At 33.3% G+C, this 27,122-nt stretch overlaps 1 protein-coding gene and 1 long non-coding RNA gene across 9 annotated transcripts in view; one reads left to right on the top strand and one right to left on the bottom strand.

The window, feature by feature from the left end:
* The window catches only part of LOC143254944 (trafficking protein particle complex subunit 6b-like), a 51,484-nt gene extending 42,889 nt beyond the window's left edge, over positions 1 to 8,595 (bottom strand). For 2 of the 6 annotated variants that reach the window (XM_076509884.1, XM_076509894.1), the window contains exons 1-2: positions 8,217 to 8,595; positions 1,031 to 1,067 (exon numbers count right to left, since the gene is read on the bottom strand). In XM_076509884.1, the coding sequence (XP_076365999.1) occupies positions 1,031 to 1,048 (18 nt within the window). In that variant the 5' untranslated portion in view covers positions 1,049 to 1,067; positions 8,217 to 8,595. Of the gene's footprint in view, positions 1 to 1,030; positions 1,068 to 1,505; positions 1,769 to 8,216 lie in introns of all 6 variants that reach the window. The other 4 variants (XM_076509892.1, XM_076509875.1, XM_076509867.1 and 1 more) reach the window with 4 other exon arrangements.
* Positions 8,596 to 15,678: 7,083 nt separating this feature from the next.
* Positions 15,679 to 27,122, top strand: part of LOC143254970 (uncharacterized) — a 62,331-nt gene continuing 50,887 nt past the window's right edge. For 2 of the 3 annotated variants that reach the window (XR_013030393.1, XR_013030397.1), the window contains exons 1-2: positions 15,683 to 15,861; positions 20,417 to 20,552. This is a non-coding gene — a long non-coding RNA (uncharacterized LOC143254970). Of the gene's footprint in view, positions 15,862 to 20,416; positions 20,553 to 27,122 lie in introns of all 3 variants that reach the window. The other variant, XR_013030394.1, reaches the window with a different exon arrangement.

Here is a 27,122-nt window from a genome sequence, read left to right as displayed (position 1 = left end):
AGCTACAGATTAGTCTGTACTACACATACATTCCTTCATAGCAGTTCCAATTATTCACACGGTAAAGTTACCTATTACACTGTCCAAAAAAAGTTGCTGAAGTTTTGTAATGAAAAATAATTTTTCAATAATTTTAGTTTTTATTTCTTGTTTGTGAATTTAGAATGGTGAGACATCGTTGTTGCCGAGTTATTTTTATGCAACACATATGTATGCATTCAATAGTATAAGAATATCTAACTAGTGAATTACAATAAATTTCTTCAAGTCTGAAAGATTGTCTTTCCTTATCAATAAATGATAATATAAAAAAATGTGAAAACTACAAACAAACAACATACTACACTCTGCTTTACCATATTTATTAACGTAGTGATTATGTATCTTTACTTATGCTTTGAAACAGTCTTAAGTTTGTGATATAATTTATTATCTGTATCATGCAAGTATATCAGCAATGTAAATGGACATAGGGTAAGATAAGTTTGGATCACAGTCAGTTCATATTACTTGTGAATATATTTTACAGATGTGTATATTTAATTGTATTGTTACTGATCTGCTCATCAGTCTAACACATACATTGTATGCTGGGTTAAAAACAATAAATAAGAAAATTTACAGAATATGTTGTACTCTACTTCTTGGTGAAAATTATGGCTAGTAATTTGAGAAAATAAAAAGTTAAAATGTTTAAAGATGTTATAAATTCATAAATACATTCAGTTTATAAAACTGATATATGCGACAGCTTGTATTCTGACTGACAAATTCTGCTGTCATTCAAATTTTAATGCTATAAGAAATGAATTGGAAGTTTATATTTTTTATATGGAATAAGAAGTTTTCATGTTACTCAGTATATGTATATATTAAGAAATCGTAGTTAGTTCTTTTAAACAAACTGAAAGAGTGTAGGTATTTCAATCAGAATACTATGCTATTGTAAAACTTTATTCTAAGTGGACAAATTAGATAATAAAAACGAGTCTAAAGAAAGAAATTAAGCATTCAAGAAAATAGTACTTACCATTGGAAAAGGCAACATGAAAGTTCTTTGAAGTCATCTTGTAAGAGTAAAAAAAAATCACTATAAATGTAGAGCAAGATTATGTAATTCTTTCTGAGGAGAACTCATGTTTAAGGTGTAGGGTTTAGGCTTATGCTGAGAGTAAAATAAATATCAGAAAAACAAGGTTATTAAGCAATGCAAAAGGGAATATTATTCTGAAGAAAAAGTTATGATTGATGTTTGGGGTTGCAGGAAATTCTTTATAATTGCAAATTATTTAATAATTGGGAAGATCACATTCTAATTTTTATTGCAACAGAGCAATGTGAATTTGGAAATTTCAGAAACTTCAGGAGTGTACAGTATATGTAGGTGATTAATTGACTGATTGATTACTTGTAAGCATTGATTACATGGATTAATATTAAAATAACCATTTCATTGAAAGTTATACTTTTCCTATATTGAAAATGTATTTCCAATAAATACTTACCTCTTCTTATGAGATTAGCTATTCTTGTTCAGTGCTGCCTTCTATATCAGAACATTTTTTTCTTTTATGAATGACACAAGCCTTCTGCTCCTCCCCATTAGAATTGGGATTGCAAAACTTCAACCTCTCTTGTGCAAATCACCACATCATCTCCTCATCAATAGAAACATGACATCCTCACATTACACACCTCTATCGGACTGTCACTTCAATGTTTGGCAGAAGTTGTCAGCACCAGAGAAATGTGGGAAGGAGTTAAGTACCTATTGAAAATACATTTTCAATATAGGAAAATTACAACTTTGATATAGTACTTACTTTTTCTCACAAGACTCACTAGAATATCCAGAAAAGGGAAATTATACCACTTCTGAGCCAGATATAGTCTTTGCCCAAGTATGGAATAAGTAAGATACAAGAGAGGAAAATGAAAGGAGCACATCTGAATGGGAGAAAATATGGCAGAAAGTGTTCCTAACATTGAAATATACTGTAACTCAATTCCACAATAAGTTAGGTGGGTAGATGTAGAGTGGCTAGGGCATGGCAGACTGTATTCAGTAAATCAACTACATCCAAAACCTGCTTTCAGAGTACCAACATCCTTGTGAGGGTAAAAACAGGGTCATATTGTCTTCACCTCAAACCCAAGAACCAGGGTACTGAGAATAATTCTGGTTCTCGAGTATGACATGAGGATTAGCTCCAAGCTTTCAACCTGGGAATGCAACATCTAGTATTGAAAGTATGTCTATCTTAAGCACTCAATTCCCCCAATTAGACCATCCAAATAGCAAACAATATCCCTGTAAGAAGAGAGGGTGAAGGATAGCCAAGGACAGAACCAGAACAATCCCACATACCACCAGTGGGACACTGAAAACACCTGGTATATGACATACAATAAGATGAAAGTGATATGCATGAGCCCAGCATAAAAGATCCAATATCTGGAAACAGAGATCTCTGGACTGGGTGCTCCCTTGGTGTTTGGTATGCACCATAAAATTGATAAACTACCCTGAGATGTGTAAACATATGACAGGAAAAAGAATGAAATTATATTGATATATAGGTAACTGTTGGAGACATCCATTTTGGTCATCCACATCACTGGAGAAAATGACCACCTCAGGATAAGAATAGACTCCAGGGTGAACCATAATAGTGTAACATACTGGTTGAGATGAGAGAAATTGATTACTAATCACCAATTTTCTTTTTTCTTGAGAATAAAATATGTAAGTATAAAAACTCTTGAAAGGATGGGAAACATGTTTGATGGTCTATTGCAAAACCAATTCCTAAAACAATTTCAACAGATGTTGGTTGGTTATGGGGCCTTGAGGAGGAGGAAAGGAAATGGGGATCAGGATAGGCTGGATGTGGGAAAAAATTGGAACATGAATCCTTCTGACAGAACCTAAAGTACCAACTGATCATTGACTAAGTAATGCCAGCAATGAAGAAACTCAAACAGCCAAACTCTTGGATGCATCATTAAGGAAATTGACAAGAAAAAGTACCCCAAGTAGAAGGAACAGGAAGAGGTGGGAAAAGCAAATAATGAGAAATGGTAATTGGAGGCATATGAGGCTCTCTAAAACAAATGGGCTGCAATATTTCTAAGAGTGGATTGTTATTGGATCAATGTTGCCCATGGCTCTAAAGTTTTTGGAACCATATTAAAAAGGGAACACCTCAGAAATGGAGCCATACATAAATCCCTCAGATATACCAAGAGTAAATGGACCTGAGCCAATGTGGTATTATGACTTTTAAAGTTCTGACGACAAAAAATTGTGTATGTAATGCCAAAGTTGAAGATGATATGCAGGATAAAGTAGAGGAAAGAAGGACAAGGGTTTCTATGGAAAACCCCTTCAAAATTTGTGTGTAAAGTTTCACATAGGAGGTGTATGGAAGAAAGATACTGTAACAGCATGATAAGTGTACAAAACAAGCAAAGAATATTTGGTAGGGATACGACTGACAGATGATTTGGTAGCTGCTCACAAAAAGGCAAAAAGAAACATAACCTGGTCTAGAAATGGAAAGTTAACACAGTGGAAGGAAAGTGCAAATTGATCTGAAGTCCATAGGGGAAGGGAAGCATGCTAATTCACTTGTTTAATTGTGAGACAAAGTGATCAATATGAACTTGAAAATCAGGTGAGGGAGGAAAAACCATAAAGGGTTGGGAAACTTATTCCTGCAATAAAGAAGGATAAGGTGCATAAAAAGTGGGAGGATGTGTGTGTGTTTTCTTATAGCGAAGCCACATCAGGCTATCTGCTGAGTCCACCAAGGGGAATCAAATCCCTGATTTTAGTGTCGTAAATCCGTAGGCTTACCGCTGTACTAGCAGGGGGCAAAAAAGTGGGGAAAGGGATAAAATGTTACAAATGTGAGACAATAAATTCATAAAGAACACAATAGGCCTAGTAGACTCATTAGGTTGGGAGTTGGAAGGAAAGGCAAAATCTGGAGGTGGAAAAAGATGAATGAAGTCCTTGTCAGTCTGTACAGAATCAGCCTGTTCTACGAAGAACCTATGCAATATCCAAGGACAAAGTTGTCCCACATAACATTCAATTTCCTGGCACATAAGAGCAAACAAATACACTATTGAGTCACCCACACCTGAGGCCCAAGAAAAAACACTGGGCACTGGTGTAACTCCTGAAGTGGTAATGTTAATTTGAGAATTCACTGCACAGAAAAGTTCCCCAAATTCAAGTGCAGAAAATAAGAAGACTAGATTTAACTAACAGAAGAAACAGGTTGAATAAAAGCAAAGTAATTAAAAAAACTACTACTTCATTAGGAAATACAGTCAGACATGAAGCAAATGAACAAACGAGCATGTCTGAATCCAACCACTACCAAACGAGTCACGTGTCACATAAGCATGCTATTCTCCTATTAGCAAGGGGGTGTTGCATGATAGTTTGTAAGGGAGACATGTTGGAATCTTGCAATTCCGATAGGGGAGAGTGGGAAGCATATGACCTGCATAAAGATGTTTGCATATAGAGGGCAGCACTAAACAAGAATGGTTAATTGTGTGAGAAGAGGTAAGTATGGTATAAGGATTACTGCTTCCAGTTATTAATATTTTTGATTATTTCAACTATTTAGTAATGAAATATTATCATTATAATTTGCATAATTATTTTTAATTACATTCAAGGTTGTTGATTTTAATTTATTTTTATAATGATTCACAAATATAATCAACTAATTGAAATAAAGAATTTCAATTTTCAACTATTCTAATTATTCAAGTAACTCAAATACTCCTTTAATGTATATTTGTTGCTAAATATAAAGTTAAACAATGGCTCTCTGTGCTCTGCTGAACATGGCATCAAAGTCTGAGTTTTAGCATTACATGTTCTTTGGTCATCTCATGTGAAAATAAATGACTAGCTGAATACTAATGAGCCCAATGATTAATCTGTTAGCTAATGGTCCTAACAGCATGTAAAATATATATACAGAGATAGAGGATCCACACTGTAGGTTTATCAGCTAAGCTTCCCTTGTTTTGGAGATGTTAGATTTTGTTAACAGGGATCATCTAAAAATTCATTTTGTAAATTTGAAACTGAAAAGCAGTACTTCATACAATTTTTTGTAAAGGTTTTCTTTTCTGTGTCACTTACCAATTTCTTTAATAAGGCAAAAGCAAAGCTAAGGTGGGTTTAAGGGATCGTACAACCACCCCAATGTTTTAAGGTCTAAAATGTCTAAAATGTCCACTCATATTCTGATATTTTTAAACTGAAAAGGCTCTCACAAGATATTTACAACTCAGCAGCTTATTGCTGTGAAGTAAGCTAAGCCCTCTAGTTTCATTCTCATAAGTTTTGAATATTTCCTTTTTTACAAGCTTCATTTAAACTAACTTAAATCACTTCAATTCTTCATGTGGGAAAAATGTTTTAATTTTAAAAAAAAAAAAAAACAACAACTCCCATCTCTGGTTAATCTTCTGAATAAGATGACTTCAAATTTTGCATTTGAATAATGTAAACTATTTATCTTAACATTCAGAAAACTTGTATGATTTCGCACTAAATACCACGACACTGGTGAAAGGGTAAAAAAATTACATTCTTATGGAATTTGTGAAAACATAAAAATACTCACAATAAAAAAGGCGGTAATGATAAACTGTCAGTTTTCTAATTGGATGAGTACAATTAGTAGAAGCTTTTGCAAGTAATTTATTATGATATTGATGTAGCTAGATGTGCAATGAATAAGTCTCTAGAATAAATTCCAATACTAAGGATAACATTCTAATTCAAAATAGATTCTGTGTATAGTTAAAAATGTTGAAAACATATTTAGGTACTGAGCAGCATGCACTTGTATAAAACTTATATTACAAGAATTTAATTGAAAAAAAAAAAGGAACAGCACAATTTGGTAGAAAAATCTTGCTTTTTTCATATTGTTTAAATGAGATGACTAAAGCTGTGCAGATTTTAGAACTTATCTAATGAAATATTTAGTTTCACTTTTATTTGGGCCAGTTGCTCCAATACAGCTATCCCTTCACCTTAAAAGAATAAAAAGAAATCAAATACAGCCCTGATTAATTAAATACTTCTCAAGTCTTTCCTTAATCTTCTTTAATAAATCCACTACATCTTCTTAGAAAAGAAAAATGTGGTTGAATATGGCTCTTATCCTCAAAATTTATACTTGCATCTCTTTACTATTCTCACCATTAATTATTTAAAAAGATGCATCAGTATTATCAGTTCCTACATTGTAGACCTTGTTATTTTTAGCAGTATGGTTTGGAGATTCTATTAATTGGATTTATAGATTTTCATGAATACTGCATATCAAATTATTCAACAAACAGCAAACAACACTACCTCCCACTTGCTGTGTTAAAAATGGCTGACTCATCAAAGTATAAAATAAAAGATATACCTCTGTTCTACAAACAAACTATTTTGAAATGATTTGGATTGAAGCTACTGACAAAACAGAGTAAAAAATACAACAAAACTGAGTGTTTAACCTTTGGAATGGGTTGCTATCAGCTGTGTTGGATGCACTAAGTTTAAGAGAAAACTCAATAAATATATAAATGATCAGAGCTGGATTTATATATTTTTTTCTTTATGGATAGACCAACCTTGATGGACCAACAGGTTTCTTATTGTAATGTTAATATAACTAGAAACAGAGTCACCCTTAATAAGATAAAGAACTAAAATCTACACTTTTTTTGAAAGCTTATTCTCTTAGTTGACACTATTTCGTATGTAGCACTATGAAAAAATTAGATTGATTGTAATTAAGCACAAAGCCACACAATGATCTATCTGTGCTCTGCCAACCCTATGTACTGAAACTATTTCTAGTACTGTAAGTCCACAGACATTGCTGTGCTACTTGGGGTGGGCAAAACATTTAGAAAGAAGTAGCTAGGCAGTGCAGTAAACACAGAAGTTTCCTATACACTACAGTTGGCATAATTTTTTAATCTCCCAAAGCTGGAAGGACCCACGAACATATGCTCTGATGTTTTACACAAATTAATAACAAGCAAGAGAATAATATGTGCATTTTGAAAAATTTAATGTACTTCTTGGTATAAGAAGAACCACTAGAAATAATTAATAAAGTTTGCTAGTCACATTAATTACTTCTAGTGGTTCTTCTTATACTAAGAAGTACATTAAATTTTTCAAAATTCATATATTATTCTCTTTAATAATATAAGAAAAACCACTAGAAATAATTAATAGTTTAATATGTGACTAGCAAACTTTATTAATTTACTAAATAAGTAAATAATAAAAAAATGTAGGTATAAGTGAAGCACACTATTACTAATAGTACTAGTAACACAAGTCCTGTTTGACTGAACTCCATTTAATATTTTTTTGTTTTCTCTCATCTAGACATTCTATAATCCAATTGCCATAAATAGCCTTTTCCAACCTCCAATGATGTCATTTTCTTAGTTAATAGCCTGTACGGAATCTTATAAAACGTTTTGTGAAAATATAAATACAAGTTCAGGGCTCCTTTCCTATCATCAAGATAAAAGTATCTTTGATATACAAAAAAGCTAACAGTTTAGTAACTCTAAGTAAGACAGTATTTTCCCTTTGTAAATTTATAGCTCTATTTATTTTTATATTTCTGAGAGTGATTTTGCTTTTTTTTTTTTTTTGTTAATACCCAATCGACTATATTCTCTAACTTACAGCTTATTTTGAATTTTTCTCCATTAGTATACCAAATATTGGAGGTTAACTAACCCAAATAACTGTTATCAAATTGCCAGAGTAACTCTTAAAACTTAAGTTGAATCTTTGGGTACTTGCCTACTATGAGTACTCATTGTTAACTGACTTACGAAAAATGTACACAAGATGAAAATCTGGACATAAATTTATTGTTTGTCAACCTTATTTATGCCATCTTTGCTTTGCAACAACAAAAAAAAACAAACACAAACAAATCCGTAAAACTTAAAAGCAACACTACAAGTTGAGTACAACAAACTGTTAAAACTTAAAATGTTAAATAAAAAGCCAAATTTCAAACTCGTCTGTATTAAACTATATTATAATTACGCACGATCAACCCCCAAATCATCTATCTTTATAAAGCTTGGAAAATGAATAAAATTTGCTAGATTTATTTGCTCTCTTCGATTAATAAGTTATTTACCTTGTTCTCGCTTTGATCTGGTTGGAAAATAGAAATGGTCATTTCCATATGCAGTAATTCAAACAGCACATCATCCGCCATTTTACACCTTATTTCACTCATAGATGGCAATTTTTATACTAAAATTATTTTAATCTTAATTTTTATCCATGAAAGCTATTTTTGTGAATAACATAATAAAAATAAAATATATTCATATAACGTTTACCTAGTAAGCAGGCGATGAATTTAACTTTTTTTGTTTTTGCTTACAAAAGGTAAACCGCGCCTCAAAATTAGTTAAATATTAAAATTATTATATATCATACTGTTTTGAGACTGGTTCTAACGTATAGCTGAGAAACTTGATCTGCAACAAACAAAACTGAAAGGCAAACTCAAGTAGCGTGTGTGTGTTTTTCTTATAGCAAAGCCACATTAGGCTATTTGTTGAGTCCATGGAAGGTATCCAAAATGATAAAAGGAGTGACAAGACTTGATAGAATGAAAGATATGAAAATTAGAGAAGATTTAAATGTAACGTCAATTGTAGAAGTTATTAAAAGAAATGTTTAAATGGTATGGTCACATAAATATTCAAAGGAATTTATGAATTGGACACCATACGGAATAAGATCCCCTAGAAGACCTCGAAGAGGAAAAGAAGATGCCCTTGAAAGGAGAATAATATCAACTGAAAAGCTGAAAACTTGCTAAATTTCAAAATAGGACAATGTGAAGAAGGTTGATAGGCATAGTAATTGACAAGACTTAATTCTAACTGATGTTGATAAGATGGTGTGTAAGAGAAATGCTCAGCTTGAGCGGCATTTTATGCATACATGAACTAAAAAGTAGTTGTAGACTCCTGGGATTTAGGTGTATCTATTCCTATATGATCAGCATGAGAATAGCTATCCATCAGCATTCACTACCACAAGGATTTTTTGAATCAAAATAACGGTCACTTTTATAATAAAATAAAACCCATAGATGAAGGTGCGGAATATGTTCAACAGCATCACATCTCGAATCTTGGACTTCCAGAAGGCAGATGTTCGGGCTTAGCTTGATAATTAAAGTAAGTTCCTAATATAATTGTCTGAAGGCTTATAATTCTAAAAACCAAGCTTAAATATTCAGATGGGCACAGCGCAGAGGGGTCATTGTGTAGCTCTGAGTTCAAGAATAAACAACAAGAACAAAAATTCCTAACATAATTTACCTTTTAATAATTGCGAAGAGGGGTATCTATGCTTAATTTTAATATATTTTTAAATGCCACAAAGTTAAGAAAACGAAAAAAGTTTCTATATTTTTCAAGGAAGACCCAGAAAAGATAGTTTATTCTTTATGTTTGAACATATATAGATGTTATGTAGATTTCATTACACAATGTTTGTTTTTTTTTTTTTTATCCATTTTCTAATACAATTTCAAAACTTTAATCCCTTTCAATGAAAAATAAAAATGGGAACTTTTCCAAATTGAGGAATATTTAGGAAAATATCAGCAATGCAACTTAACTTTCTTAGATAAAGGATTTACATGTACACCTGGTATTCAAAATGCAAGCATAATATACTTAGAAAGATAAAGAAAATAAAATCCAGCAAGTAGGAGTTTTTACACAATTTATTTTACAGAGAAGGGCATTCGTAAAAATTATCTTTATCGTGTAAAGAGAGAAAAAAATAAATAGAAAGAGCGAGACCTAATTTTTAATTCTGTCTCAGAATATTTGTTTATTTGTTGTTAACTATAAAGCTATACGATGGACTATTTGTGCTGTGCCCACCATAAGTTTAGAAATCCGGTTTTTAGTGGTTTGAGCACTCAGACTCATGATAGAGTCACTGGAGGGCATATTTGAACACAAGCTTTAAATGAGAAGAAACTTTAACATATAGCACTAGATGACGGGCCTTTCGCCATGAATGATATAAAATAAAAAGGCAAATCCAAGAAGCCCAGTTTATTATATATAGATTTCAGATATTCATGATTATAGGAAATATTCAAACCATATTCATTGAGGAAACAAAGAAAAGGTTATCTCTTTTTTGCGTATAACATGTAGTTAACTATAAGAACTGCTTTTTCAAAGCACTTCAGCAATAGTATTATATGAAATATTTTCATGACACTGAAACATTTCGTAAGAAAAAATTAGGTATCGCAAGCTAAGAACCAAACAACTGGAGCTTTTCATTCATAATTCATCTTTCGAAAGTTTCTAATTAACGTTTTTTTTTTTTGTTGTTGTTTAATGACGTTATGGGTGAACCATTCATTTTGAAGTTATTTGTGAAGCTCTGTGTGTGTATACAAATTACGTTAAATAAAAACTATGCAACTATAGGATTTAATTTCATGTAATTGTCTTTAACGACTGTATTTTACTGTGGTTTTGTTGCTGTTAAACGCAAAGCTATACAATGGGTTATCTGTGTTCTGCCACCAAGGGTATTAAAATCCGAATTTTAAAGTTATGAGCTTGTGGACGTACCCCAGAGCCAATGTGGGTCTTTGTTTATGTGTTTCTCGAAACTCTAAAGAATTTATATATATATATACTGTTTAAATATGTTTTATCAAGTAAATTGGGTGCCATTCCGTGATAATAACCTCTCATTATTATTCTTGTCTTCGGGGGATGAACACTAAGTTTACGGAATTACAATGCTGGAATCCGTAGTTAGGTTTTTCCAATGGACAGAGCACAGATAGCCTATTATGTAGTTTCGCTTTAAAACAAATGATCATTTTTTTAGTTTTAGGTATCGCATGTTATGGATACGGTTGATTAGCTCTGTGGTAAATCTCTTTTTGATATCGGAGCTAGCGAGTCGGCTTCAAAATTCTGCGAGAGACTAAAAAAAAACCCATTAAGCTATTGATGTTTTAAAACAGAGACGGTTAATTCCTTATAAGAATGTAACATAGCCTCAGACTACTAAATAAAAATGCAATAATAGAGGCCAGTGTAACGGGCTACATCTTTCTTTCTTAGCCAATTTTCTTGCTACTGTACACATTTACACTTGCTCTCTTATAAGGAGCTGGGTGTTTTTCTCTCTTTTTTTTTTTTTGTAGGATCTCTGATATATAAAAGGAAAATAAAAGTGAATTAAAAACAGTCATCTTCCAGAAAAAATATACCGAATGCCTCGCATAGATGTTAGGGTGCTGTTGGCTGGTTATGTTTTTCTTTGGTTTTTTTTCAGTGACTCAACGGTTAGTCTTGCTGCCTATAATGCTATAAATCAGATTTAGATACTAGCGAATATTCCATTATGTAGCTTACTGCTTAACAAGCAAAACAATCAAACAAATAAAGTCTTCTCTGATAAGTGGTTCAAAATTAGCGACGGCGGTAGATGACCCTTGCAACTTGGTTTTGAATACAAATACGGTTTGGTTGACATAATAAAACCCTTTCCTACTTTAATAATGACAAGCATAATATTGTTTTGTTCCTCTATCTTCTTAAAATATAGAAACAGACGTTTTTCATCTAGTTTATTGGCTGAGGCATAAATACGTCTTTCACGGTAGACTTTAAGTGTAATGTTAACATATAACGACACTGTGATAAATAAAGTATGAAATACATAAGGTCTTTTAAATATTATGAGCTTAAAGAATGACCACTCTGACCATCACGAACATGGATTCAACTACTTTTATTTATTCTTTACTGTGCGTCAAAATTTCTAGCTCATATTTTTTTGTGTTACTAAACCTAAATGACAAACCAAACTCAAAATATGTACAATAAGGCTAACATAACCATAAGATTAATAAGCGTTGGAGGAGGAGGTAGTCGAACGTCCACGCTCCTCGCTTCATGTTTTTGTGCAAATTAGGCATACGAGTATGATGATCCACCATATAGTTCTGAAATGCTCGTATATAATCATCTGTTTAAAAGCTAAATATTTACAATTTGTAATGCTTTACTCTAACATGGTTGCTAGAAAAAAAGAAAGTCAACCTGGCCTCGAGATTGCATGTTTAAAATCAGAGTGTTGATAAAATTCTAAGGTATACTTGACCTCTCCTTTGAAAATTGTTTCCAGAGCATCTTTGATTCGATGTGACTTTGTGGTTGCTAACCATAATTATACATTGGTAGATCATGGATCACTTTCATGTTATCGAATAATGGGATTTAATTGTCACTCTTATAACGTATTCATAACCCCAAAAACACATCATGGTTTTACGACAACGGGGTGCGTTATAAGAGTGAAAATTAAATCCCGTTATTCAGTTAAATGAGAGTGACCTATGAGCTACCGATGTATGCTATTAGTTAGCTGCATTCGCTGTAGTCTATCAGTTTATAATTAGAAATGGTTATGCGTAGATACTCTTGTGTAACTTTACGGAAAGCTCTGAAACGAAAACAAGTTATGTCTTCTTTAGTGAGCGTGCAACCACTTCATTCATCTTTTTTAAATGTTCTGTTGACTAGCTAGAATGGTTGAAAGTGGACGTTAGCATTTACTAAGCACAAGCCAAAACTACAAACCTATGGTAATACGGAGCGCAAATAGTTCTAGTATATGGTTCCTATAATATATGACATTAATGGTATCATTTTGCTAGAAGTAGTGGTTACTACATCCACCAACGCTTATTATAACCCACATCATACACTTACCACCACTATATGCATTACTTCCTTTTACAAAAAATAGGTGTGAATTTCGTTTCAGGTTCTTTACAAATGACTACATGTTTGTTACCTGGTTCCAGAATGAAGAAAATGAGCTCTCTATTGCATCACATATTAGTGATCTACAACACATGTTTTTGGTATCATTGTGAGTTGCTTATGTCTTGTTTGTAAGCGAAGTGCACCTCATTGGGTGTTTATCATAAAACCGGTTTAAGGAAGTTATTTTATAACTCTCTGTATTTTAACACAGCGTTTTATTGCGGTTAGAAACAAATGATTCACTCTCAGAGCAGGTACCCAACGATTAAAGCAAGCCAGAACTGACAGATATGTATTGTCCGCTTGTGTTGTGGATGACAGACAGTCTTGTTTAGGTGTCCAATCAACAGTACTATTGGTTTTAAAGAATTTCTATTTTTTACTGATAAAACTTTGTTAAGTTTGTAACTAATTCACAACATTTGCCCGATGACTTTTTATGGGAGAAAAGCTGAATACTTTCTTTAGTGTAATTCATGAACAATGTGGTCGACTTTAAAGCTGAAACAAGATTGTGTAAAACCAATACATATAGCATCAATCAATATACAATTATTTGCATTTTAGATCTTATGACTGATCTTTAAAAAAACAACAGTAACAAAAATATTCATACACAATAAGCTGCAGTGAGCGATTGACAGTACCCAATACCAGTAGTTTTCCTTTCTCATAACAATAACATTACACACCCTCATAAATATATTGTTTGTGCAATCTAGGTTTGTTTGTTGAATTTCGTACAAAGCTACTTGAGAGCTATCTGCGCTAGTCATACTTAATTTAGAGACGATAGACAAAAGCGAAAGCAGCTAGCTAATCAACAACACCTATCGTCAAATCTTAATTTACTTTTTATCAACGAATAGTGGGATTAACCGTTATATTATAACACCCTCATGAATGAAAGGGCGAGAATGTTCAGTGCAGCCTAGAAGCACATTTTAATGTCAGGCTGGAGCATCAAGTACCTAACTGGTCAGCATTGTATTGTATTTTTTACTTGTTTGTGCCAGAATTTTCATGCAAAGCTATACAACAGGCTATTTGCACGTAACCGTCCTTAATTTTGAACTGACTGACTACAATGAAAGTAGCTAGTCAACAGCATACAAAACCTTAAATTACTCTTACTTGATAGAACAGCGTAATTTGTCTGTCATTCTTATAGCATCCATGGCTTCAAAGTGGGAATAGAGTTTTGTGGGCAACAGGCTGCGAAGCCGGAATCATCGGATTTATGGTTCAGGCTTGCTATCAACTCGATCACGCCCGAAACGTTGATGGTAAGCAATCAAATTGAAACAAGTTAGTAAACTGTTGCATTAGTAGATAGATTTATCAAAGTATTCGAAAGTACTTGCTTTGTGCCTATATAAAAGTTTTGACTCGCATATTATTTCGAAAATGTTGTGAAAGTTTCAACAGTGGTAAATAATCTTTCGCTGAACTATAATGTAAGTTTCCATATTTGGAATCTGTTAATCGTAAGCACTAATAGTTATGTTATGCAAGCTTTCAGATCACACTTTTATGTTATTTTTTATCATTTCAAAAGTTCCAACTAGACTTTCATATCATGTGATATTCAAACATACAGAATTTTTGAGAAATGACGCATTTGACATGGGGCTAGCGGAACAAAAATTATATGGGACGCTTAACCAGTTTTGTTAATCACTGTCGAACTCCCCAAGAGGTTGAATATGGAGTAAAGGGAAGACTTGGACTTGATCCAACCATTAAGATGGGTAGTTTTGCGCGAGTTTTCGAGTGTATTTATTTACAAGCGCTCTCTTGTAACTGAAAGTTTAATATTTGTTGGTGTTATCCATGTTTGTGAAATTATGGATTAATCCTATTTGATATTCAGCTCTATAGTGCTTTTAAAAAGCATTAGTTTTGTGAGATTAACAATAAATAACATTTTTGCAAAAGTTTTCATATTTTGAGAGGAGGCCTGGCATAGCCAGGTGGTTAAGGCATTCGACTCTTAACCTGAGGGTCGCGAGTTCGAATCCCCGTCGCACCAAACATGCTCGCCCTTTCAGCCGTGAGGATGCTATAATGTGACGGTCATTCCCATTATTCGAGGGTAAAAGAGTAGCTCAAGAGTTGCCGGTGGGTGATGATGACTAGCTGCCTTCCCTCTAGTCTAGACATGCCGCTGTGCCACTAGGGAGCAATTTCATAGGAGATACACCATGTAGAAATGCTCTCAGCATAAACATCCAGTTTCATCTCACAATATTGTTTGTTTGTTTTTTGAATTTCGCGAAAAGCTACACAAGGGCTGTCTGCGAACTTACAACGCTAAAAACTGGGTTTTGATACCCGTGGTGAGCAGAGTACAGATAACCTACTGTGTAGTTTTGTGCTTATTTACAAACAAATCTATGAAACTTTATTTTTTATTTTACATTATGAAAGAAGTTCAAAATTAAAGGAAACATTACGTAATGAACTAGGTTTAGGTGATTGCTTTATGTCATTAAAGTTAGTCATTGTTTGTTCAAATCGTGAAAGTTGGTTGTTGTTTTGTATTTAAAACAATGATTTTATTTATTATTTTTTAATTTTATTTGTAATTTCTTCATTCCTATTTTTTAATTTAAGTATTTTATAGCTCAAATCGAAATTTTAATTAAGTCAAAAGTATTTGATATTTTCAATTTAAAGGCACTTTATAAAAAACATAGACCAAACGGCCAGGTCAAAGTTCCAAAATTTTAGACATAGTCGTCACAGCTTCAGAACAACTCGCAAGAGGGCGGTGATCCAATCAGCAGAAACTACTTCTTACGTAGCTATAACGGGATTGCATGTCACGGTTATGATACCATCACAGCTAAAAGTATGAAGTGTATTCAGCGAAAACCACGGATCGATTCTAGAACTTTTAGATATACAGCCCGAACGCTGACAGCGCACCCAACTCTGGTAAGACTGTAGCGAAACCGATAATATAGAGAGCAATAAAAAGTACTTAAAAAATAATCTCTGGATTTATCGTAATTTTTATACAAGATCTACTTTTATTTCTTTGAACTAATGTTTCAGAAATAAATATAGTAGAATAATATTCAGGTAAAAATAAGAATGGATAATTCAACTTATGCGAGGAATCTGTATTCTTTTGCTCGTTTTAACGATGTGGATATTATTATACACTGTTTGTGCGTAGATTTTCGTGCCAAGGACTGCTTGAGCTAGCCATCCCTAATTTTGGAGTTGCAGACTAGGCTCACTCACTAAAGGGAAAGCAGCTAGTCAAAACCGCCAACTACAAACTCATGGAATACTCTAATCTAATATTGGGATTTAACTGTCACTCTTATAACCATGTATTACAATTAGGTATGTTAAAAAATCTTCAGTATATAACAACATAAAACAAAAGTAAAGAAACTTCCTTTATGTACTTTGTTTGAGAATAGTTTCACGAGACTCAGAAAATAAACTCATTTCTTAAACTTTATAAGAGGGTAGTTCGAAGAGTTCCCATGCTTATACATTTTTTTAATTACTAATATAATTAAAAATAACAAACTGAAAAGTCATTATTACCTTGAATGCTGGTCAAGACTACCAAAAACAAATAGCTTAGAGAATTATCTTTCATATTTTTACGTGATAAAGTTTTACCAAATAGTATGCGGATACTAATATACGATGGAAATAAAAAAACACTAGGAACCGCATTATCTCTGATCAGTTTGTATAAGAATCACATTACAATCATGTTTGTTTTCTGAATTTCGCACAAAGCTACTCGAGGGCTATCTGTACTAGCCGTCCCTAATTTAGCAGTGTAAGACTAGAGGGAAGGCAGCTAGTCATCACCACCCACCGCCAACTCTTGGGCTACTCTTTTACCAACGAATAGTAGGATTGACCGTAATATTATGACGCCTCTACGGCTGAAAGGGCGAGCATGTTTGGGGCGACGGGGATGTGATCCCGCGACCCTCATATTACGAGTCGCACGCCTTAACACACTTGGCCATGCCGGGCCTTACAGTAATGAATACACACCCTGTTGTAAAGCTACATCACTGGCTTGTTACATTTATCAAAAGGAATGAAGAGTGGGTTTTTTTTTCGATAAACAAAACAAAAAAGAAATAAAAAATTCTCAACCAATTCACACCCTCAATAATTTAAGATAAGGACTTGAACTAGTTAATATGGAACATCTATATTTCTCTAGAAAATCATAAATGTGTTTTATTTATCAAACAGACTCTGGTGAACTTGACACTAATTTTGTTTTTTAACTCTTTATATGATGTCATTTGATCCTCACAAACGTGGAGTTAAGTAAAATCTATATGGTAAAACAAGAGGGAAAACTAAGTTGTTGATGAAGATGGGTGACAATTTTAAAGAATCTGAAGACGAAATTGTTAGATTAGGAATGTTAGTAATACTTTATTTTTATTGATCACATTTATTTTTATAGCATTTGTTCAACGCTTGAATCAGAACAACTTTCTTAATAACCCTGTTTCGGAGACAATTTTCACAAAATAGTTTCTACTATAGTAAATAGTATGCCTCACCATGATGCTTAAGAGTTGTTTTGAAGCATAATTAGGAAAAATGTGTAGACTGAAGCAATGTAAGAAATTTATTTTGTTCAAACAAAGATGGAGCAAATGCGGGCCACCGACCAGATCATGCGAAGTGAAGGCTCGATCCAACCAGAGTGTGTTGACCTATGTGTGCGTGTATACTAACGCCATCTGGCATCTATTGTCACGCTTTTCTGCACATAAAGAACAGAGAGGTTATAATAAAGCTCCCGGGACATCGGCTCGTTCGTACATAGATTTACTCCTTCAGTTCGTTTACTCTTTTGTCAATTTTTGTTACAAGTTTAAATGCCATAAAATTGTTTTTTGTAAGCTAAATTTCAAGATGGCATTGGAGGTTTATCAAGTGAATTTTAAAATAAACTCATAAAATCTCAAGATTGTATTTCATGTCTTGCAAAAATAAGCCACCAGGATGATCTGATTAGGAAGCTTATACACTTGTTTATATCAGTTGCTAGGCAGCAAGGTGCGTTGGACGACGAAAAACGTCTGTGCGGCACGTGCAGGTGTATCTAGCTGACGTCACTAACTCCAAGTGGAAAATTATGGATGCGATGTCGTACATACTAGGCAACATTTACTATTTCAGAGTTTTAAAGAAGAAATGGAATGAAATGATACAGTTATTTTAAAATAATCATACTCATATAAGTGGATTAAACACTAATGCCTTATTTTATGTTTAAATAATTTTTTTTTCGTTTGTGAGTAAAATATCCACATGAAATCGACAGCAAGCTCTTTATACAGCAATGCAACATAACCTCACACACTAAATTAATTGCATAGTTTGCCATCTAACATTTAATATTATGGTTGCTTATTTTTATCTTCCATTATACGACTACATATTTATGTATTTTAAATAAACTAATTTCTACATGTCCAGACCACTTTTTAATTCTTGACCTCTTTGTGGTGTATCATCCACGACTGAATCAATACTTGATTATTTAAAACGGTGCTTGCCATCAGTCTAGTTAACACAATGCGTGTGTGTGTGTGTGTGTGCGTGCGTGTTTTATAGAAAAGCCACATAAGGCTATCTGTTGTATCCACCGAGAGGAATCTAGCCCCTGATTTTCGCTGTAACTCCGAAGACTTAGCGCTGTCCCACCTGGGGACTTAAAACAAAGCATCTTTATTTGAAAGGATAAACTCCAGGCTTTTGTGAATAATCAAGATAAAACGATGAAATAGTTCATTTAATAAGATACATTAATGTATTTACTGGTCTGTCGGCAACTGGCATTAAAATATAAGTTTTTTATCAAAAGAACACTGCTTGCAAGGAAAGGTATAGACCCTATCTTAAGCAACATTATAACAGTTATTTACTTTTATAATTTTTATTCCTTGGAGATGACTTTAAAGCATGTTAGTAGTTGATTTAAATGCTTTCGAGATTGTTTGAGTGAATAAATTAGAGGAAAGAAATAAATGATTCGTTTGTTTCAGTGCAAAACTACCCAAAGGGTTGTCTGCGTTGTATTCGCCTCCCACTGTGGAATATGGCCCAGCATGGCCAGGTGGGTTAAGGCATTCGACTCGTACTCCGAGGGTCGCGGAACAACGGTCGAAACGTTGTTCGCTCTTCTACGTAAACATTTTTCTCAACCCAAAACCAGCCGTTTTTACATATTTGTATAAAGCTCACTGTATGCTGCGTGAATTGATAGTTTTGCTTTATGATGAAAAGCATCTCATAAACGTTTATTCTTTATTGTCCCTCGATGAATTTTGTATACAATAAAAATGTGGTTTATTTTTATCGCTTTTTATAGAGACAATTACTTATTTTTGCAAAGAATAGTATGCTTCATAATTTGAACAAAATTTATTAGTTACTGCCTTGACCACTTATAAAAAGAAGATTCATAAAGTTTTCAATCAGTGCGCAATTCACGAGGAACAATTAATTGCGTTGTATTCAGCCGAAATTTTCAAAATTAAAATTTGTTACTGTTCTTGGGATCGGACGTGGCCTATGTTTAACGTACCCGTTGCGTAAATCCGAAAGTTCATGGTTCGCATCCAATTGCCATAAAATCGCATTCCGCATTTTAGAAACTGTGAGTGCATTATACAAGTAAAGATGTGTACTTTTGAATAGCTGCATTCCCTCTGTCTCATCTCTCGGTTCAAAATGAAGGAGCCCGGCAAGGCCAGGTGATTAAGGGGCTCGACTCGTAATCCGAGGGTCACGGGTTCGAATCTCCGTTGCACCAAACATGCTCGCCCTTTCAGCCGTGGGGGCGTTATCATGTTACGATCAATTCCCCTATTCGTTGGTAAAAGAGTAGCCCAAGAGTTGGCGGTGGGTGGTGATGACTAGCTGCCTTCACTCAAGCCTTATAGTGTTAAATTAGGGACGGCTAGCGCAGATAGTTCTTGAGTAGCCTTACGCAAAATTCGAAGCAAACAAACAAACTGTGGGCTATAACCAAAAATTTTGGCATTTATAAACTCTGAAGCTTACTGTTGAACTACTGATGGACGAAAATAAAATAAAAGATTATCAAAGGAAAACATTTATCTATAATTAGTAAAACAAAGTTTGAAAAGCAGATCGTTGGGTAGAGATATTTTCAGTTGAAAAGCTTCAACATCTATTTACAAATGCGCAATTTAAAAGAAGATCGCATGATATTCAGTTTTGGTGAAAGTTGTTTGATGTGGTGAGTTTATTTCATCAATAATTCTACATAAACATCTAAAAGTAAAATTTTTTTTATTTTGTTTGGTATAATCATATGAAAAGTGAAGCAATACCTTCCATGAACTAACAAGTTTGAAAAAAATTATACAAAAAGAAGAGTAAGAAAACATCATGCAATAAGAACTCAAAACAAAAGACGGTCAAAAAGTTCTTATACTTGTGTGTGTTTTCCTTATAGCAAAGCCACATCAGACTATCTGCTGAGTGAGTCCACCGAGGGGAATCGAATATCTGATTTTAGCGTTGTAAATCCGTAGACTTGCCGCTGTACTAGCAGAGGACTAGTTCTTATAAATCATCTCTAACAGGCTGAGGTATGTTATACATATGTGCAATATTCTATTGTAGAGAAGATTCTGAGTAAAGTTAGTCTCACCATAGTAGGGTGAATGAAGATGTCATCGACATGTAAGAGACGGTGGAGCAGTAGTGCCCTGAATTCTCTGGTACTATAAATAAAATGATTTACATTTTACAAGATGACGACAATGAAATGTGTTATTAACAAATAAGTCACACTCTCGTTGGTGCAATAATGTTCAGCGTGCTCAAATAAAGACAAACAGAATTACGCTTGCTAAAGCAAGAAATGGTAGTGCATTTTCTTTCTTTTTTTTTAAAAAGTATTTCTTTCTTGCTGGGAAGGGGTCATGCCTTATATTCAGTAATAATGATCAACTAGAACTTACCGTTCTTGAAAACTCTACTTCTCAACTGGGAAAAGTTTTGCCAAAGTATGGTTTAAAAGATATGAATTTTCAAATGAATTGCAACTCTAACGAGAAAACTATAAATTATCCGCACGTCCACCTCTCAATTCTACGTACCCTTCTGCCTCCATTCAGACTTGTAGCGATTTGTATGTTGAAATTAAATTTAAAAAAAAATCATGTAATGCAGCAATATGTCTATTTCTAAATACAAAAGTGGTCACCAGCGGAGCAGATTGAAGAAAAAATAATTAAATTGTATTTCTAAATTACCGAAACTGGACTCGTTTTTAATAAAAAAAATGAAGGCAACGAAAAGAAAGCAGTGGTAAGTACAAGTATATAAATAACGAAAATCACGAATTAAATGTTATATCTGTATTCCCAGACTTGAATAAAATAATTAATAAGAACAACGAAAGAATGAATGAAGACAAGAGAAACCAATCTCTAATTTTGTAGAGAAATGGAATAGTTTCTTTTACAAGTGAGTTAAAAGTTCCAGGGGCATAGATCCTGGGTGGAATGGGGGATACATCCCCCTCTTCATTTTAGGTGAGGGGTATGGTGCATACAATCATCCCCCCTACAGTTTGGTCTGTTGAATTGTTTTATTGCATCACAGGCCTACAAATTATGTGTTTGTTCTTGTGATTCTCGTGTTCTTACCAATCGAATTACATAATTAGGCCTGGATGTAGGCTTTTTCAGTAGCCGAAATGTATATCTTTAATATAGGCGTGCTTCTAAGCTTTTCGATCTAAGCGATAGTTCGTAAGTATCAGTCAGTAGGCCTAAGTATATATGCAAGTATCGTGGCAACAAGATTACTCTGTGACTGCATGTTTACAGCTTTCAGGTTCACGTAATCAGAGATTACCAATTTGCAAATTGAACAGTCCACATAAGTGGTTGCAAAAATCATCCTCCCCATCGGGTGTAAAATATCTACGCCCCTGTTTTAACTTTAAATGTTCAACTATTTCAAAAGAATCGTGCCTTCCTAAGTGGCTTCTTCCAGGTCGGTGTTTTTCGGAAAGTTATTATAATCAGAAACTTAAAGCTGGATTTGTTTTATCTCTAACATGGCTGTGTTATTTGTCTTCGTTAGATAGTACATATTACAAATCATGCTAGTTGTTTGCAAACTGTAGTTCTCCTATTTATAATAAAGCTTGGGTAAAGGGAATTAACAATCTAACAATCGGTGACAGCTAATTAACCGAATAAACCACATGAAACTTCACATACAAATTTCAGTGATTGTGTCGTAATACAAAAAGGTGTACAAATGAAATCATAGATGCGCAACGTGAAAGAAAAATACAAAAAGTTGTACATTTTGGACGAGGTGTTTTAGAACGTATTATAAACACAGTTCTAACAATGAAATCTTGTAATCTGGTTTTCAGAATACACAAAGAAGACAAAATAAATCAAATAGCGAAAACTTTTTATTCAGTTATACAACTCATGGCTAAATATGATTCAGTTTTGAAAGAGCTTTTCGAAAATGAAAAAAAAAAGGATCAGTTAAATAGCTTATCTCTCAAATACAAAACGAAAAAATAAATTTATTGACTAACACAATTCAAAAAGAATTTTCGATAAAATTAAGTCATTATTATATTTCTCAGTTGATGCAACTCAAGATATTTTAAAAACTAATCAAATGAGTAAGATAATCTTAATGATAATACAATAAATGAATCAACTCTTGGATTTTGCCAAATAACTGATCAAAATGCAGATTGTCTTGAAAATCGTTGTTTCTATTGAAGGAAAATGAAAAGATTTAATAAAATTTCCGGGCAAGAGTATAGGAGCAACAACATCAAAAAAGAGAACCAAACACTGAGTATATTCATTGTTCTGCACATAATTTAGATCTTTCACTTAACAATTGTGTTCAAAATATACCTGAACGTAAATACATTTACAATATAATTGAAAAGATTTATACATACTTTTTGCAAAGCATAAACAGATAGACCTTGCTCAAAGAATTGGCTCCACTATCTGAGATTGTTCAAAATATTACGCTTAAGAAATTATGCTAGACTCGATGGTCTTCTACACACAATTCGCTAGTTGCTTTCAGATTGTGATATTTAAATATTATGAAAGTACTGTAAAAATTTATCTTCTTAGCATAAAACCCGGAGAGCGAGTCGAAGCTTTTGGTTTGAAGAAGGAATTAGAAAATTTTGAATTTGCGTTGCTAACTCTACTTCAAACTAAATTATTTGAAATTATTAACGGGATTCTGAATACCTGCAGAGTAATGTATAGAACTAAACAAAGCTGTGAAGTTACTTTACAATCTTATCGAATCTTTATCGCATGTCAAGGACAGATTTGACAAAATTAAACAAATGGCCACAGGAATTTTAAGCAAATGGGATTAGATCCCGATATTTCTAGACAAGCGCTAAAGATGTTATAAAGTATTTTGACAAATTATGCGATGATGAGAGGACGTCTGATTCAGAAATATACTTGAAAATAAATGTATTTTACAACTGCTTGAATATTATTGTTACTCAAATACCAAATATATTTAAAGGTTTGAAATGAATTGCTGGTAGTTTTAGAGTTTGATTTGTTTTGAATTTCGCGCAAAGTTACACGAGGGCTATCTACTCTAGCAGTCCCTAAGTTAGCAGTTTAAGCCTAGAGGGAAGGCAGCTAGTCATCACCACCCACTGCCAACTCTTGGGCTCCTATTTTACTAACCAATAGTAGGATTGACCGTAACAGTATAACGCCCTCACGGCTGAAAAGAGGAGTATGTTTGTAATGACAGGGATTCGAACCCGAGACCCTCAGATTACGAGTTCTAACTATATCATCACGCCGGATCACAAGTTGGAAAGTAATATTTCCGGAACATTTTCTCCACGGACGATGTTTTTATTCTATCGATATAAAAAAGATATATTCTTCAGTAGCTTTCTTTTTTAACATATCTCAAAATAGAAATGGCTACAACAGCAAAATAATTAATAAGTAAAAATAGTACTTTTAAGTTCAAGTGTCCCGTGATTTACCGTGATTATATTGTTCCAAATAATACTTGTTGTTATAGCCAGTACGGAACGTTCGTTTTAAAAATTAAAGTTGACTAAAAATTACTGAAAGAGCACAATGGTACAATAAAGACCCGGTGGACTTTCAATAATGTTTCTTGAAAATGAACAGGCAAAATATTAATTAGATGAAATGATATCCGCATTTGCTGGAAGAGAAGTACAAAAAGCAAAGTTTTTATTAAAGGTAAGTTTATCGTTTTAATATTATTAACTTTAAATACATGGGTGCTCATAATGTTTTTGCACCGGAGTTCATAACTTCTTAGTTGCGCCACTGATTGAGGAAGTCGGTGATGGTGGGGTTGATACTTAGTAGAGAAAAGAAAAGACGGCCCCAATGGCACAGCGGCGTACCTGTGGACTCATGTCGCTAGAAACCGGGTTTTGATACCTGTGGTGGGCAAAGCTCAGATAGCTTTTTGTGTAACTTTGTGCTTAATTCCAAATAACCAATAAAAGAAAAAAAAACGTAGTTCTTTGCAAAGCTCAGAAGCCAAAGTTCGCAATAAGAAGAAACAAAAACACTTTACTTAACTGATTACACAGCAAGCCCTTGAGAACTCTTTTCTCTATGTCTAGTACAACGAAATGCAACGAATGGACTGTGGTAGAAAAGTATGGAGACAAACCTAAACCACAACTCACTGTACGAACACTCAAACCAAAACAGACTTTGTGGTATTCCTACCAGGTAGTTAAACTGTTGGTACGCTCATAATTTTCTACAGACCATGAAGATGAAGGATTGTGTCGAAGGTGTTGTGTTAGGTCAACTTATGCAAATGATAAAACAATTTTTCTTGTAAATTAAATAAATACATCTTACTCACAGTTAGTTTAGCTGTGTGGAATTAAATATCTTTCTCTCACAACTAATTTAGTGGTAGGGATTTAACTCAATATTGATGGAATTCGACAGAAGTATAACAACCAGTGATGGATAACATTGGAAGATTAAAAAGCTAGCAATGATTGGAATAGCAGTTACTAGACATGTGTCAACAAATATCAGAGTTAGAAAAGGAACAGAGAAAATGCTATATACATTGCAAATATGAGTTATCTTATTTTTTGGTTAATTGTTCCGAGTAATAGCTAAAAATAATTTCAAACTTTACAGCACTGACACTAAAATCAACTACTCTTAAACAATTTACTTCAATAGCAGAGACAGCGCCAGAAGTGTACTAATCGTGCTCAGGATATCCTGGTATTTTCGTTATCTTATACAATTGCATGATCCAGTTACATGATGGATACTCCAGTGCAATAGGAGAGTAAGCGTACAAGATAATTAAGAGTTGGTGATACAAATAGACATCAGATCTGATGTTTGTATTTCCAATATTGAAATTTCAGGATTTGTATGGTTTACGAGGTCTAAAATCGTGTTTTGTTACAATAAAATTGTCGTAACCAGATATAGACTAACGGAGTTTACAACAAACTTTCGAACAAATAGCTCTGGTTTTAGGTGTACTAATCAAGGAAAGTTGTTATTTGATGACCTCTCTTCATTTCTGTGTAAATGTCGAGCCAACAACTCGTAAAGATTAATTTCCGGGTTCTTATGGCTCAATAAACCAATAAGAACATAGAAGCTGCTTAAACTGGTAATAACCAGAAAAACTTGGTATATATAAAATACTAGCTCAAAGCGGTCAGTAACGGACTTCCAAAGTCAAGAAATATACATTAATGTGAATTATAAAAGTGTAGAAATAACATTAAGAATATCGCATATGCGAGCAGTTAAAACAATTACTCACAATTAAAAAGCATAAAAATTATTAAATAAATAGAAAATCCACTTTCTTTAATTCGAAATAAATTTTTCATACACATTCATATATATACATTTCTTATTTTGATACTTTATCTTAAAATAGAAAAACGGTAGGGGACGTCTAAGATTAAGAAATACAAAACATCTCTTTCGTCTTTTAAGTAAATGCGTTACGTATATATCAGAGGACAGATTTTTTTACACTTGCTATTTCTGAGCGAGAAAAAAATACGACTTTTTGACCACTGTATATGTTTTGACGACTGGTAGATTGAAAAACTAGTCAAGTTAACAACTTTATTAACACTCGACAAATAAGAACAAAATAAAATAAAGAAACTTAATATAACATATGGCATCAACCAGACAGCTTAAGAGGAAACGTCGTGAAAACATTGTTAGTAAAGAGTGTTTGGAGGTGTTGTTTTTAAGTTTGTCATTGAGATCTTAAAGTTTCATGCGTGTTGTGTTTTTATATTTACTAATCATATGTATACTATCTTTTGATGCTTTCAAAGATCTCTTTATTTTGTATAAACTGTGCAAACAGTTCTTGAGATTTCATATCGGTTTGCAATCAATTTATCTATTTATTGTTTTCACATCATTTTTTTTTACTGAGTTGCGTCTTTCATGATGTTTAAAATGCTTTTGCGAAACAGCCATAAAGAAACACCATGTCCTACTTACGAGTTTATCCTGCCGCTGAACTTGTCAATATTTGTAGTTGCCACGACAACGTACTTCAGTACTAGTGGTCATTGTATGTCATCGGCAGACTTTTTTATCTGAGAAGCTGAACTGATTGAAAGTTTGAGATTGTCATACATTATATTATTATATTAAAATCAAATTTACGTTTTTAAGTAAGTGAAAATTAATGTAAACTTGATAGTCAGTATTTTCCTCAGAAAACTCAAATCTGTGAAAGTTTTTTTTTCATACCTGTATGTACACTTAACAACATAATGTTTACTATTATTTGATATCACACAATGTGATTGAGTCTTTAGTTCGTTTATGCTAATCATGCTAACAAGTGTTTAAATATTAATTATAAACTGATGGAAAAAAGGAACTATACAGGACAGAGACTTATAGGATTAAGTACAGTCGTCCCTAAATTTTGAACTTCTGATGTGCGGGAAGACAATCAACCAACAGCTCCTGCCGCCACTAGGTCTTTGTTTGGATCTTTAAGCTAAATAACTGGAATTATGCAGTTTTATAATGTATGTATTGCTATATATGCTGAAAGTGCTCAGTGGCATGATGTCTTAAATCCGGGTCTTTCAA

The sequence above is a fragment of the Tachypleus tridentatus genome, chromosome 1, assembly GCF_004210375.1.
Source record: "Tachypleus tridentatus isolate NWPU-2018 chromosome 1, ASM421037v1, whole genome shotgun sequence".
In the NCBI taxonomy this organism is placed as follows: Eukaryota; Metazoa; Arthropoda; class Merostomata; order Xiphosura; family Limulidae; genus Tachypleus; species Tachypleus tridentatus.
Note: the sequence above shows the minus strand (reverse complement) of the source record. Positions and strands in the feature narration are given on the sequence as shown.